The sequence below is a fragment of the Chlorocebus sabaeus genome, chromosome 12 (assembly GCF_047675955.1).
Source record: "Chlorocebus sabaeus isolate Y175 chromosome 12, mChlSab1.0.hap1, whole genome shotgun sequence".
Classification (NCBI taxonomy): Eukaryota; Metazoa; Chordata; class Mammalia; order Primates; family Cercopithecidae; genus Chlorocebus; species Chlorocebus sabaeus.
The window spans coordinates 67,204,117-67,217,891 of NC_132915.1; the positions used below are offsets into that span (position 1 = coordinate 67,204,117).

The 13,775-nt window shown below is 42.0% G+C and overlaps 1 protein-coding gene across 3 annotated transcripts in view; it reads left to right on the forward strand.

Moving 5' to 3' along the window:
* LOC103219166 (stimulated by retinoic acid gene 6 protein-like) overlaps window positions 1-13,775 on the forward strand; it is a 67,062-nt gene that overhangs the window by 49,042 nt on the left and 4,245 nt on the right. For all 3 annotated transcript variants that reach the window (XM_073021788.1, XM_073021789.1, XM_073021790.1), the window contains 7 exons: window positions 957-1,110; window positions 7,046-7,121; window positions 9,841-9,922; window positions 10,112-10,160; window positions 10,630-10,747; window positions 11,809-11,928; window positions 13,187-13,350. In XM_073021788.1, the coding sequence (XP_072877889.1) occupies window positions 957-1,110; window positions 7,046-7,121; window positions 9,841-9,922; window positions 10,112-10,160; window positions 10,630-10,747; window positions 11,809-11,928; window positions 13,187-13,350 (763 nt within the window). The remainder of the gene's footprint in view (window positions 1-956; window positions 1,111-7,045; window positions 7,122-9,840; window positions 9,923-10,111; window positions 10,161-10,629; window positions 10,748-11,808; window positions 11,929-13,186; window positions 13,351-13,775) is intronic.

Below are 13,775 nucleotides of genomic sequence, written 5' to 3' on the forward strand. Positions count from 1 at the left end.
AAGGGTTTCAATGGACTAGGTGTGGAAGTATCATATATTCCTTCCACTCCTCTTCCACTGGCAAGAACCTAGTCATGTAGCCATACCCAATATAAGGGAGGCTGGGAAATGTAGTCTAGCTCTGTACCCAAAGAAAGGAGAATGGATTTTAAGGGACAACTACAGTTGTGTGCAACAATGAATAACAAATTTGGAATTACATTGTTTCTTAAGTATTTATGGAATATCTACTCTATGCCAAACACTGGACTAAGAGTTGGAAGAGGACAGAGAGCTGATTCAGCTCAGTCCTGGGCTGGGAGAAGCTCATGGTCTATGAGAAGGAGATAAGACATAGTATGAGGGACCTGCCATCTTAAGAGAGAGAAAGGATAAAGTGAAATGCTCTGGAAATTTAGCAAATCATTCAATATTGAGCAGTTGCATGAACATGATAGTGTATGAACTCCACTTTCAGAGATAAACACGATTGGGTTTGTGGAGTGAACTGGCGGCAGGAACTGTAAAAACAATGGCATGACAACAGGATGATAAGATGTTGGGCAACCATGACATTTGTACAAGAAACATTTGTACATTTCTCCAGCGTAGCTCCTGCAAAGGTCAGTGCAGGGGATCAGTGTGAGATAGGGCTGCAATTGTCCCCCAGATGACACCTTACTCAAAGTTAGTCATTCTTTTTTCACTGGTTCTATGAATGTTTGTAGAGTTTCTTGAACCCTTGTGGGCCCTTGTCTTGTTTGCTGAAGGGCAAAGAACAGACCATGAAGTGATTCCTGTCTCCCAAGAACTCAAAATGCCATTCATCTTAGAATACCCAGTGTCTAGAATCATTTTCAGTAGAGTTTTGAATGGCTGGAAGACACTGGCCTTGACCCCAAGGGAAAAACCATATGTTATTCCCATGCTGAGTTGGACTCATCTGAGACCTGGAAACCTTTGCTCTGTGTCCCCAGTTCATTGTCATCGAGTTCTGCGTGTTTGTGTATGTGAGAGATGAGTTGGAGGTGTTTGAAAACAAGCTGGAGAGCTACATCACCTTCACGAACCATTCAGGGGTCCTGACCCCAGTCATCCTGCAGGTGAAAGAGCTGATCAGCATCACCAAAGGTAAATCCATAAGCCACCTATTCTCACACATGTGTGGGAAACTGAGCAAGGGGCTTGTAACTGATGGCAGGTGGACACATGTAGTATTTGTGGCTGCTAGCATTGATATACCTGGCTGAGATGAGCACACTTGGAGAAAAATGTGTTAGAGCTGATTTACCTCCCTGGATTGACTAGAAAAACAGAGGGGTCAAGATACAGTCCTTTCTTTAATGAAGCTGGGGCTGAAATGAACATGCCCTGAAAAATTTCTCATCTTAAATTGCCCATTTTGTCTCAATGACAATGGCAAGTACTAAAATGATTCTATATTTTACATTTGGAAAAAAATAGAACACCAAACAATGACCTTTCTTTGTGAAATGTATATTTATATCTTTCAAATTTTACTTGAAAGTCACTTAAAAAATAGATCTCTTTAACTTAATCTCTTGTCTAACTGAAATTCTGTATCCTTTGATCCACATCTCCCCAGTCCCACCCCTCTACACACACCCCTGCTTGCCCCTGATAACCACCATTCTACTCTGCTTTCATGAGTTCACCTCTTTTACATTTCACACATAAGTGAGATCATGCAGTATTTGTCTTTCTGTGCCTGACTTATTTTACTTAATGTGATGTTTTCCAGGTTCATCCCTGTTGTCACAAATGGCAGGATTTCCTTGTTTTTAAAGGCTCAGTGGTATTCCATTGTATATAATGTATAATACATTTTCTCTATTCATTCATCTGTTGTTGGTCACTTAGGTTAATTCCATCTGTTGGCTATTGTGAACAGTGCTGCAATGAAAATGGTAGTGCAGATATCTCTTCAATATACTGATTTCATTTCCTTTGGATATATACCCAGTAGTGAGATTGATGGATCACATGGTAATTGTATTTTTAATTTTTTGAGGAACCTCCATACTATTTTACAAAAGGTTATACTAATTTACATTCACACTAACAGTATCCTAGAGTTCCTTTTTCTTCACATCCTTGCCAACACTTATCTCTTGTCTTTTTGATAGTATCCATTCTTACAAGTATAAGATGGTACCTCGTCATGGTTTTGATTTGTATTTCCCTGATAATCAGTGGTGATTAACATTTTTTCATATACCTGTTGGCCATTGGTATGTCTTCTTTGAAAATGACATATTCCAGTGATATGTCTATTGCCTGTGGAGGGATGAGAATTGTTCATTATTCCTAGATGAGAAAGGACCCTAGACAAGATGCCTGGATACATTCACTCTGTGTCATAAGACAAGTCAGGACCCCTCTCTTGGCCCCAGTTTCCTCATCTGTGAAATCACATATTTGTGTCATGGAAAATTACCTTTTACATGAGCACTGAACAGATACTGCCCCTTCCACAGTACCATAGTTTCCTATTGCCCTTCAACAATTTTATTCTTCTTCAGTGGAGATTTATGTTCAACATAATGATTCCCTGAGTATAACACTGAGAGAGTATATTCTAATCTTTAATTTCAGTGATACCCATTCTAAATCTTACTTTTAGAAATACACATGTTCGTCTCTGTTTTCAGAAAAAATTTTAAAGGAAACCTCACTTTCTTGGTCTCTGTGCTTTATGGTGAATATATCACCATGTTCACTCATGTTTTGATGTATTTATCACACATATAGACATTTTGACAATCAAAACATTAAATGTTTCTTTATCCTGGTCTCTTCCAGCTTTAAAACAGCTACCCACTTGCCACGAGAAACTTTCAAGCTGACCATACTTCACCTTTGTCTGGGAAGATAAAGGCGTTAAATTAAATGCATAAGGTGTTCGTGCTGTTAGCTGGAGCAACTCTACACTCACCCTTCTTGTAGCCAGACTCGTCTCATCCTTCCCTTCCAAACACGTTTTCCTCTGCATCCTCTGGGGTGGGCTTTATGGCAGTTTTGGGATTGGTTAAGATTTGGAATATAGCAATTGCCTAGTCCTAGTGATCCTGGTACAAGGACAAGGACACATTTGGAACTTGAAAGGAAAGGAAATCTGCTTTCATTTTCTTTCTTTTTAAGAAACTTCCCCCCCCCCCGCCCCGAGAGGGTATCACTGTGTCATTCAGGCTTAGACGCATGATTATGGCTCACTGCAGCCTCAACCTCCCAGGCTCAGGCAATCCTCCCACTCTGCTTGCCAAGTGGCTGGGACCACGAGCACATGCCACCACACCCAGCTAATTTGCTGATTTTTTTGGTAGAGACAGGGTCTTGCTATGTTGCCCAGGCTGGTCTCAAACTCCTGCAATCCAGCAGTCCTCCCACTTCGGCCTCCCAGAGTGCTAGTGAGCTACTGCACCTGGCCTTGAAACACCTTTATGGAGACATAATTCATATTCCATACATTCATCCATTTAAGGGTACCATTCAATGGTTTTTAGTATTTTCTCAAGATTGTGCAACCATTTAGAACATTTTTCGTCACCTCCCCAAAGCATCGTGACCCATTTCCCTCTAACCTTTCCTGTCCTAAACAACTACAAATCTATTTTATATCCTTATGGATTTGCCTATTCCAGACCTATCATAGAAATGGAATAATATGATAATGTCATCTCTTTTTCAAATGTATTTATTTTTTAAACTGACATAAAATTGCATGTATTTATTCTGTACAACATAATGTTTTGAAGTATATATCATTTTAAAATGGTTAAATCTAGCTCATTGACAAATACATTACCTCAAATAGTTACCATTTTTGTGATGGAATACTTAACATTCATTAAGCATTTTTGTAGAATATAATATATCATTATGAACTACAGTCACCATGTTGTACAATAGATCTCTTGAACTTATTCCTCCTATTTACAATATGTCACCCTTTGTAACAGGCTTCTTTCACATAGCACAGTGTTTACAGGGTTCATCCATATCATATCATGTGTCCAAATTTTTAAATTATTTTTCATTCCTTTTTATTGTCAATTACTGTTTCATCATATGAATATACCACATTTTATTTATCCATTCATCAGTTGATAAAAATTTGGGTTGCTGTAACTTTTTGGCTATTACAAATAATACTGCTAGGAACATTCATGTACAAGTATTATATATATATTTTTTACATATTTTGGGTATATATCTAGGAGTGGAATAGCCTGTTAAATGTATGACAACTCTATGTTTAACCTTTTGGAGAACTGCTAGACTGTTTTCAAAAGTAGCTGCATCGCTGTTTAGTCTCACCAGCACTGTGGAAATTCCAATTTCTCCACATCCTTGCCAACACTTACTATTATCCATCTTTTTGTTTATAGCCATCTAGTGGAGATGCAGTGGAATCTCACTATTGTTTTTATTTTCATTTCTTTAGTGGCTAATAGTGTCTGGTATCTTTACATGTACTTTTACATGTACTGGCCATTTGTATATATTCTTTTGAGAAATGTCTGTTCAGATTCTTTGATCATGTAAACATTGGATTATTTGTCTGTTTATTTATTGAGCTGTAAGTGTGCTTATACAGTTTGTATACAAATCCCTTATGAGATACATGATTTGAAAATGTTTTCTCCCATTTTGTGTGTTACTTTTTCACTTTTTTTGATGATATCTTTTGAAACACAAATGTTTCCAATTTTGATGAAGCCAAACATATCTGTTTTTTCTTATATCACTTGTGCTTTTGGTGTCATATCTAAGAAACCATTGCCTAACCCAAGGTCACAGGGATTTTTCTTATATTTTCTTCTAAGACTTTTTTAGTTTTAGCTCTTACATGTAGGCCTTTGATCAATTTTGAGCTCATTTTTATGTATGGTGTGAGGTAGGAGTCTAATTTCATTGTTTTGCATGTGAATATCAAGTTGTTCCAGCACCGTTTGTCAAAAAACACATTTTTTGCCCCATTGAATTGTCTTGTCATCTGTGTTGATAATAAATTGACCATAAGTATGAGGGTTTATTTTGGATTCTCAATTCTATTCCATTGATCTATTTGTCTGTCCTTATGTCAGTATCACTGTGCCTTCATTACTATAACTTTGTAGTAAGTTTGAAATTAGAAACAGAAAGTCCTATAATTTTCTTTTTCTTTTTCAGAATTTTATTGCCTGTTCTTGATTCCTTCAATTTTATATTAATATTAGGATTAGCTTGTCAATTAATGCTAAGATGACATTTGAATTATGATAGGGATTGAGTTGAATCTATAGATCCATTTGGGTAGTATTGCTATGTTAACAATGAATATCCTATATGTGAACGTGGGAAGTCTTCCCAGTAATTTATGTCTTCTTTAAATTTTTTCAAAATCTTTTGTGGTTTTCAGTGTACAAGTTGTACATTCTTTTGCTAAATTTAATATTATTTTATTATTTTTGATACTGTTGTAAATGCAATCATTTTCTTTTTTTTTTTTTTTTTTTTTTTTTTTGAGACGGAGTCTCACTCTGTCGCCCAGGCTGGAGTGCAATGGCGCAATCTCGGCTCACTGCAAGCTCCGCCTCCCGGGTTCACGCCATTCTCCTGCCTCAGCCTCCCGAGTAGCTGGGACTACAGGCGCCCGCCACTGCGCCTGGCTAATTTTTTTCTATTTTTAGTAGAGACGGGGTTTCACCATGGTCTCGATCTCCTGACCTTGTGATCCGCCCGCCTCGGCCTCCCAAAGTGCTGGGATTACAGGCGTGAGCCACCGCGCCCGGCGCAATCATTTTCTTATTTCATTTTCATATTGTTCGTTGCTTGTGTATAGAAATACAATTGACTTTTATATATTTCTCTTGTGCCCTGTAAACCTTACTATACTCATTTATTAGTTCTAATACTTTTTTTTGTATATTTCCTGGTTTTTCTAATATATGAGATCATGCATTTATGAATAGAGTTTTATTTTTTCCTTTCCAATCTAGATGCATTTTATTTTCTTTTTCTTGCCTAATTGCACGGGCTCGAACCTCTAGTACAATTTTGGCTAGAATTGGTGAGAGTAGATATTTTTGTTGTTGTTGTTGTTCTTGAGGTTAGGGGGAAAGCATTCAGTCTTTTACCACTAAGTGTGATGTTAGCTGTGGGTTTTTAGCAGTGCTCTTTATCAGGCTAAGGAAATTATTTTGTATTCCTAATAAGTTGAGTAGTGTTTTTTTGTTTTGCTTTGTTTTTAATTGACACATAAAAATTATACATATTTATTAGCTACAATGTGATGTTTAGATACCTATATACATTGACTGATGATTAAATCAGTAAACCCATCCCCTCAAACATTTATCATTTATTTATAGTGAGAACATTCAAAATCCTGTCTTCTGGCTATTTTGAAATATACAACACATTATTGTTAACTCTAGTTTCTGTACTGTGCAACAGAACACCAGATGTTGAATGTTTTTAATTGTAAAGATATGTTGGATTTTGTCAAATACTTTTTTTGCACCTATTGATAATCAACTTCTACAGAAGTTTTTAAACCAACAAATCATCCTACTTCCCTGTTTCTACATCCCTCTTTTATGAACTCACACAGTCTCTCTAAAAGCAAATTAGATTCTCAATATCAAAACTTGCTGAAGGGTGGGTGAGTGAATAGCCAAGACATCTTGATCCCAGCTATCTTTGTACCCGGTTGAGGTGTAACCAATACCCCTCCCAAAAAAGTGGCAATCAATTAGAGGTCAAATACGTTTTTCATGGACAGAGGCTATGTATGATATATGGGAAATACTCCACAGCTTCTCTTCCTTTATTCACTGTAGAGTGAAAATACTAGTACAAAATGAGAGGAGTATGCAGGAAGTATACTAAGGGTGTGTACATCTAAAATAAAACAGAAAATGAGCAAAAGTTTACTTACACAAGAAATGTGTTAAAGTCTACTTGATTTGCTTAGAATTTTCTGGTGCAGGATTCTGCATTTTAAAAAATTCTATTTCATGTTTATTTTTCAAGGATTCTCATATCACTTTTCATATTTCAGGAGTCTGGGTGGCTACCATTTTGCCTGCCTCTCTCACGTGTGTGAGCTATCTGTTCCACATTTTGGTCTGTTACAGGTAAAAGCACTCTCTGAGTCATTTGTGTGTCTTTCACCAGAAATATGTATGACAAGCTTTCCTCAGAATCTCCAATAGTGCCTTCAGTGGGCCTAGGAAGTGAATGCAAGGTCCAGGGCTAACCACATTTTTTAGTAGGAAGAAGAAAAGCATTATTGATTTGAACTTCTACATTGAGCTAACATTATGTGTAGAGTCTTTACTTCAATTTCACAACAACTCTGAGGGATAAGTCCTTTCATCCCTATTTTTACAGTTGAGAAAGCTGAAAATCAACAAAATTAAATAACTTGCCCAAGCAATTAGCAGACGATCAAGTCTTTCTGACCCCAGAGACCTTGTTATTTCTTTTACACTCAGACACCTCTACTGGGTATCAGACCTGCCTTGCTCTACAGGGCTAGTAACACTGGGTCCCCAGCAGGTGAATCTGGCTCAAGGGAACATCAATGAATATTGAATCAAGGGGATAAGGGGCATCAATCTCAAGAATAGCAGTATAGGAAGAGGGAATGGCTTTAAACATGTTGTGAGCATTTGCAAGCAGATATCAGTTGGGTTTTAGGTACCTGCTGGTCATCTCTCTCTCTCTCTCTCACACACACACACACACACACACACACACACGCATGCACGCGTGCACACACACACGCAGTCTTACAAGAAGTTCAGGCCAATTTCCAGCTCTGAAGAGCATCCTGCCTTTACATCCTCCTCATCTGCCTGCCCAAAGGGCGAGTCTCTTGCAGAGGACACCCACAAGAAGACTCTCCTGGCAGGAAGGGTCCCAGCTCTCTGCCAGCCCTGCCTTGCTCCCTGTCTCTACTTTCTTCTCACTGGACCCCACAGATGGTCTGGATACTGCTACTCCCTCTGCCCTGCTTGATGTGGGCGCATGTCTGCTCCTTCCCTCATTGGTCTGCATGTGGCTGGGAGATATTCACTGAGACATTTGAGCACAACCAGGGACAAGCATGATGCAAAGGGAGCTGCAGGGACATGGATGTGCAGCCGAGGGCACAGGGAGAGGAGGCCTGCATTCCTGTCCAGGCTGTCCCCTGCCCCCACCTGTCACCCAAGAGTGATGATCCCTGTCCTGCTTCCTTATCTGAACCATGAGGCAGAGGACATCAAGGATGAGAATCATACTACAAACTGTAGAGCACCAGCCTTGTGCCAGCGTTTTAGTTTTTATTATTCCAACCTACATACAGGTGCTTTAAAAAATATTACAAAAAATGTTTAGTGTAAAGTAAGTCGTCCTCCTACTCAAACCCCGAATTTTTCACCCCAAGTTAACCACTGTTGTTTTCTGTGCATACTTTCAGAAATTTTCCATGCACAATGTAAATATGAGTGTGTGCACTGTGTGCGTTGTATGTATTGATGGTACCACACTCAACTCCATGCTGCCAAACAGAAACAAAATGAAATTCACATGTTCAATTTTGAAAGTTCTAGTAGCCTCTGTTTAAAAAGTAAAAATAGACAGGTTACATTAGTCTTAATAATGTTTTATTTAACCCAGTATATCTCAAATATTATCATTTCAACATGTAATATATACAAAAATTATTATTGAGATATTTGCATTCTGTATTTGTTCCAAGTCTTTCCAATTTAGTGGTCATGAAAAGTACAAAACAAGCTGAAAACTGCTGGAGATAGAATGTGAAGTAAAAAAGCCAGGACACAAATATGAGTGTAGACTATGAACGTAATGCTATCAACCTCACCTTTATGCACGGGGCCAAGGACTGGACTAGAACACTGAAAGATGAAGCTGTGACTTGTAGGGGGTTGTTTCCCCTTTGTCATTTTCCTTTACATTGTTATAAGGTTAGGCAATCAATGAAATTGGTTTTCTGTTTTCAACTTTATTTATTTATTTATTTATTTATTTATTTATTTATTTATTTGACAGAGTCTTGGTCTGTCGCCCAGGCTGGAGTGCAGTGGCGCGATCTTGGCTCACTGCAACCTCTGCCCCCCAGGTTTAATTAATTCTCCTGCCTCAGCCTCCTGAGTAGCTGGGACTACAGGCACATGCCACCACACCTGGTTATGTTTTCAACTGCTTTTAAATCTTACTACATAGGTAATATATATTCATCATAGAAAAATAAGAAAATATAGAAAGAAAAATAGGCCAGGTACAGTGGCTCACACCTGTAATCCTACCACATTGAGAGGCCTAGGCAGGGGGATGGCTTGAGTCCAGGAGTTTGAGACCAGCCTGGGCAGTATAGTGAGACCCTGTCTTTACAAAAAGTTAAAATAAAAAAAATTAGCTGGGTATGGTGGCGTGTTCCTATAGTCCCAACTACTTGGGAGGCTGAGGTGGGAGGATTGCTTGAGCCCAGGAGTCAGAGGTTGCAGTGAGCCAAAATGGTGCCACTATACTCCAGCCTAGGTGACAGAGTGAAACCCTGTCAAAAAAAAAAAAAAAAAGAGAAGAAAGAAAGAAAGAAAAAAGAAACAAGCCACACATAATCTCTATCAGATTCAGTCACCATTATGACTCAATAAATACATATTATTTTTATAAAATATAATCTAGACTAAAGATCAAGACTTTTAAGGCAACTCGGGGCTACCCGGTGAGAGGCAGTCAGCACAGGGAGGCTACGGTGCCTACTATCAGCCCTGTTGGCCTTCCTGTGCTATCTATGGGACTCTAATTACGCACAAAGAACTTAATGTCCTACATCTTTTCCAGAAAGCACATAAAGAGGCTATGGGCAGGAGATAAACATTTTCTTCCTTTGAAGTTCCATAACCCGGCCTCCTCAGCGAGCGTGGTGAGTCTGCCAAGGTCTCTCTCTGATCTGAGACTAAGCCATATGCCAAAACCTGAGGGTGAGCGTGACACCCGCCTCACTGGGTTGGTGGGTGAACTTCCAATGAGAAAGGGATGCTGGGCACATATGGCAGAGGTAATGAAGTTTTCGTCCTGCTCTGAGACCTCTTTTTTTCCTTTGAAACCTCAGGTGGCCATTGCAAGGTACTCTGGCTGGCAAATAGCCTATATACTATGGGGTAAGTGCCGATATGTGACCCATCCAATTCAACACACATGGCTTCATCACCTAGGGAGTCCTGGCTGTGAGTGGGGAGGAGAGAGGTGGTCAGAAGCAGCCCTAGCCTCTGCCCTTGAGGGACCTTCAGGACAGAAGGGGAAACATAGTCTCTAGGTCCTCCTCACCACCAGTCTTGAACCCAGGGAGTACATATGCTAAGGGTGGTGGTGACCCAGAGGAGAAAATGACTATCCAGCCCCAGGGCAGGGCTCAGATGCCTTCTAGGGGAGTTGACACTCGAACTGCACCTAGCAGGTAGAGTAGGAAGTGAACAGGAAGGAAGGTGAGGCCTTGCCAGGCAGAAGAAACAGATAAGCAAGCGTGCCAGGGCGTCTGGCAGGAGAAGGGTAGAGGGTGGCCTGCAAGGAGGGGTATAGGGGGTGGCTCACGAAGGACCTTGAGTTACCACCGGCTCCCTTCATTTCTAGGCTACCTCATCATTCACGTGGTGCAGAGCCTATGTGGCATGGCAATCATGTACGGCCTGGTGCTGCCCATCGTTCACAACCAGGGCCTGGAGATGCTGCAAGGGCTGGGCATCGGGATGTAAGTGCTGGGCGGGTATCCTGTCATTGCCGTGTTCTGAGAGCTGGTGTGCCCACCAGCTGCTATGTGGACCCATGGTCTTGGCCCTGACCCAGAGTTGGGCCATCATAGCAACTTATGGGGGAGGAAACAGCATTCACAAAAGACTGCCTCTCACACCATTCCATAACACCCTCATAACCGTGTGTGTGTGTGTGGGATACATGTACGTCCATTTTCCAGCTGGGAAAATTGAGGTTTAGGAAGGTAAAATGGGAGGCAAGACAGTATGATGGAAGGAGGCAGGAAATCCTGGCAAAGCTTTTGGGTCTGCTGTGTGACCTGGGGTAAGTTACTCCACTTCTCTGCCTCTCAGTTTACACATCTGGAAGACAAAGTGAATGTTGGCTTCATTGAGCATTTAGTATGCATCTTTTCTCATAACAGCCTATGAATTTGGTGCTTGTGTTACCTTCCATTTTGCAGACCGGGGAACAGAGGCACAGAGAGACTGAGCATTTCCTCCAAGCAGGGGGAGGACTCAGGATTGGGAGCTGGGCAATCTGAAACCAAAGCCTCCTTTTAGCCATTACCTCTCATTGCCACTCAGGGGATGTCAACACAGCATGCAGTGCTCTCTGGGGCCCCTCCCTGCTCTGAACTTCTTGATTCCATACTTGCCACCTGTGAGTTGGAGGCAGAGCCTGTCCTGTCCACTCTCTTGTGGTATTCTCAGGAACTTCTGATAACCCCATTCCATTTTTTAATTCCCAACCTGTTAAACTACTCACCTAGCTGCCACCCCTGGTGAAAGGGACATCCGTGAAATCCTGGAGTAATGGTCTGTGGTCTGGAGCTAGAAGACCTAACCATGTGGTCTTGGGACGGTCACCTCCCCTTTGTGAGCCTTGATTTTCTCTGCATAGTGAGCATGGGAATGCCTTGTAAGCGTAAAGCATGGAATTCACATTATCATTGTTCTGCTGGGTGGTCAACCTGTCTCCTCTCTCTCACTGGGCATCAGAGAAGGGTCTGGCAGAAAGGAAAAGGCTGCCTCAGGATGGCCCCACCTTGTGTTTCAGCCTCACCATATCCATTGTCGTGGGTCTGATGATCCTGCAGATGTGGATTGCTGCCAGCTTCTTCCTACAGCCAAAACTGGGCACAGCTGACAAGCAAAAGCCCCTGGCTCTCAACAACAGGTGACAGTGAAGGAGGGAATGAGGGAATTGTAGGCCTTTGGCTTCAGCCATCTCTGGGTTCTTCCCTGTTCCCCATGCCAGGTTCCTGGGTGGGCCCCACATTCTCTGAGAGGGTGAGGTACAGTGGGTCAGTGGTGGGCTCTGGAGCTGGACTGGCGGGGTCCAGATCCTGGCTCTACCCCTTAGGAGCCATGTGACATGTGGGATCTTACTCAACATCTATGAACCTCAGTTTCCCCATTTACAAATAATTGTGCATACCTCAAAGAGGCGTTGTGAGGATGAAATGTGTCAAAATATGAACTTAGAACAATAGTGCTTGGCACATGGAAATCCTTTCTAATTCATTCATTCAAAGCCATCCATTCACTGGGGGAACAACATGGGCATGAGGGTAAAGAAATAATCCCAGCACAATCTGCCTGTGAGAAGCTCAGCCCACTGGAACAGACAACAGGCACATAAACAAGGACAGAGGACGCCAGGGAGTGCAAAAGGAATACAAGAGAAACCTGGAGGAGGAGAGGCAGGGGTGGTTAACCCCACTGCAGATGGGTCTCTGGAGCTGAGGTCAGCAGAATAGTAGGATTTCTATAGGCAGAGAAGAGGAGAGGGTATGGCTGGTAGCCAACACCACAAGGACAAAGGCAGGAAGCCACAAAAGTGCAGGATGTGTTAGAAGATTGAGAATCACAAATGGTTGCCATGTAGTGGCCTTAGTGAGTGACAGGAAGGGGACACAAAGTGACAAGACCAGAAAACCCCTGGGGGCAGTGAGGGGGCTGAAACTCAGGTTGCAAAGTTTGGGCTTTATTCCAGAGGCAACAGGAAACCACATGATCAGGTGGTCATTTGGGAAATTTCCTTTGGAAGACTTTGGAACAGCTGCAGCTGGGAATAGGTCCCTGGTGCAACAGACAGTGGGGAAGCCCCACCCTCTGCCATAATCAGTGACCCAGCTGCAGCCCCGTGAAATTTCTTGTCATGCAGGAACCCCCCAAGGATCACATGAAACAATGACTGTCCCCACTGACATTCATCCTTCAATGTGCTCAGCAGCCCCCACACTGTATCTGAGCCATTCCTCACACCAGTGCTGTGAGGTGAGGGCAATCAGCTCCCCTTTAAGGCACGAGGTCACAAAGGTTTGAGCCTGAACCTGTAGGTTTGATCCTGGGTCTGGGGGACTCCAGAGCCCACCTGCCCAGCCACCTTGCTCTACTGAAAGGTGATGCCTTGGGCTGGCTTCTGTTTGCAGGAAAGCGTTCCACAACTTCAACTACTTCCTGTTCTTCTACAACGTGCTACTGGGCCTGGGTGCCTGCCTTTCCAGACTGCTCATCAGTTGCCTCCTTGGCACGTGGCTGATTGCCCGCATCGACAGGACTATCATGCAGAATGGCTATGAGGGAGCAGACATGGGTAAGTGACCAGCACCCACCTGGTCACATTCTCTGGAGAGGGCTGGTCTTGCACCTCTGTGGCAGCTGCCTGGGAAGACAAGTATCAGAGGCCCGGAGTTCATGCCTTTCATATATGCTCAGTGTTTATCTTCCAGTGGAGGCTATACAGCTGAGTAGTAAAGACACATTCAGCACCCTGGTCAAAAGAGAATTCAAGGCTATTACATTCCTGCCCATTTGGCAGACCTTTGGGGTATAGAGGAGGAGGAGTCAAAGGTAGTCAAATTCTGTCTGAACACTTGGAAGTTAATTTATGAATGCACAGCTCTGAAAATTTTTAGGAAGAACATATCTCAGAATTATTAGTGTTGTTAGTTGGAAACAGTGCAGAAGATGTTCTGTTCAGTTGAAATGCTCCAAATTCAAAGCCATTTCTGATGAAGC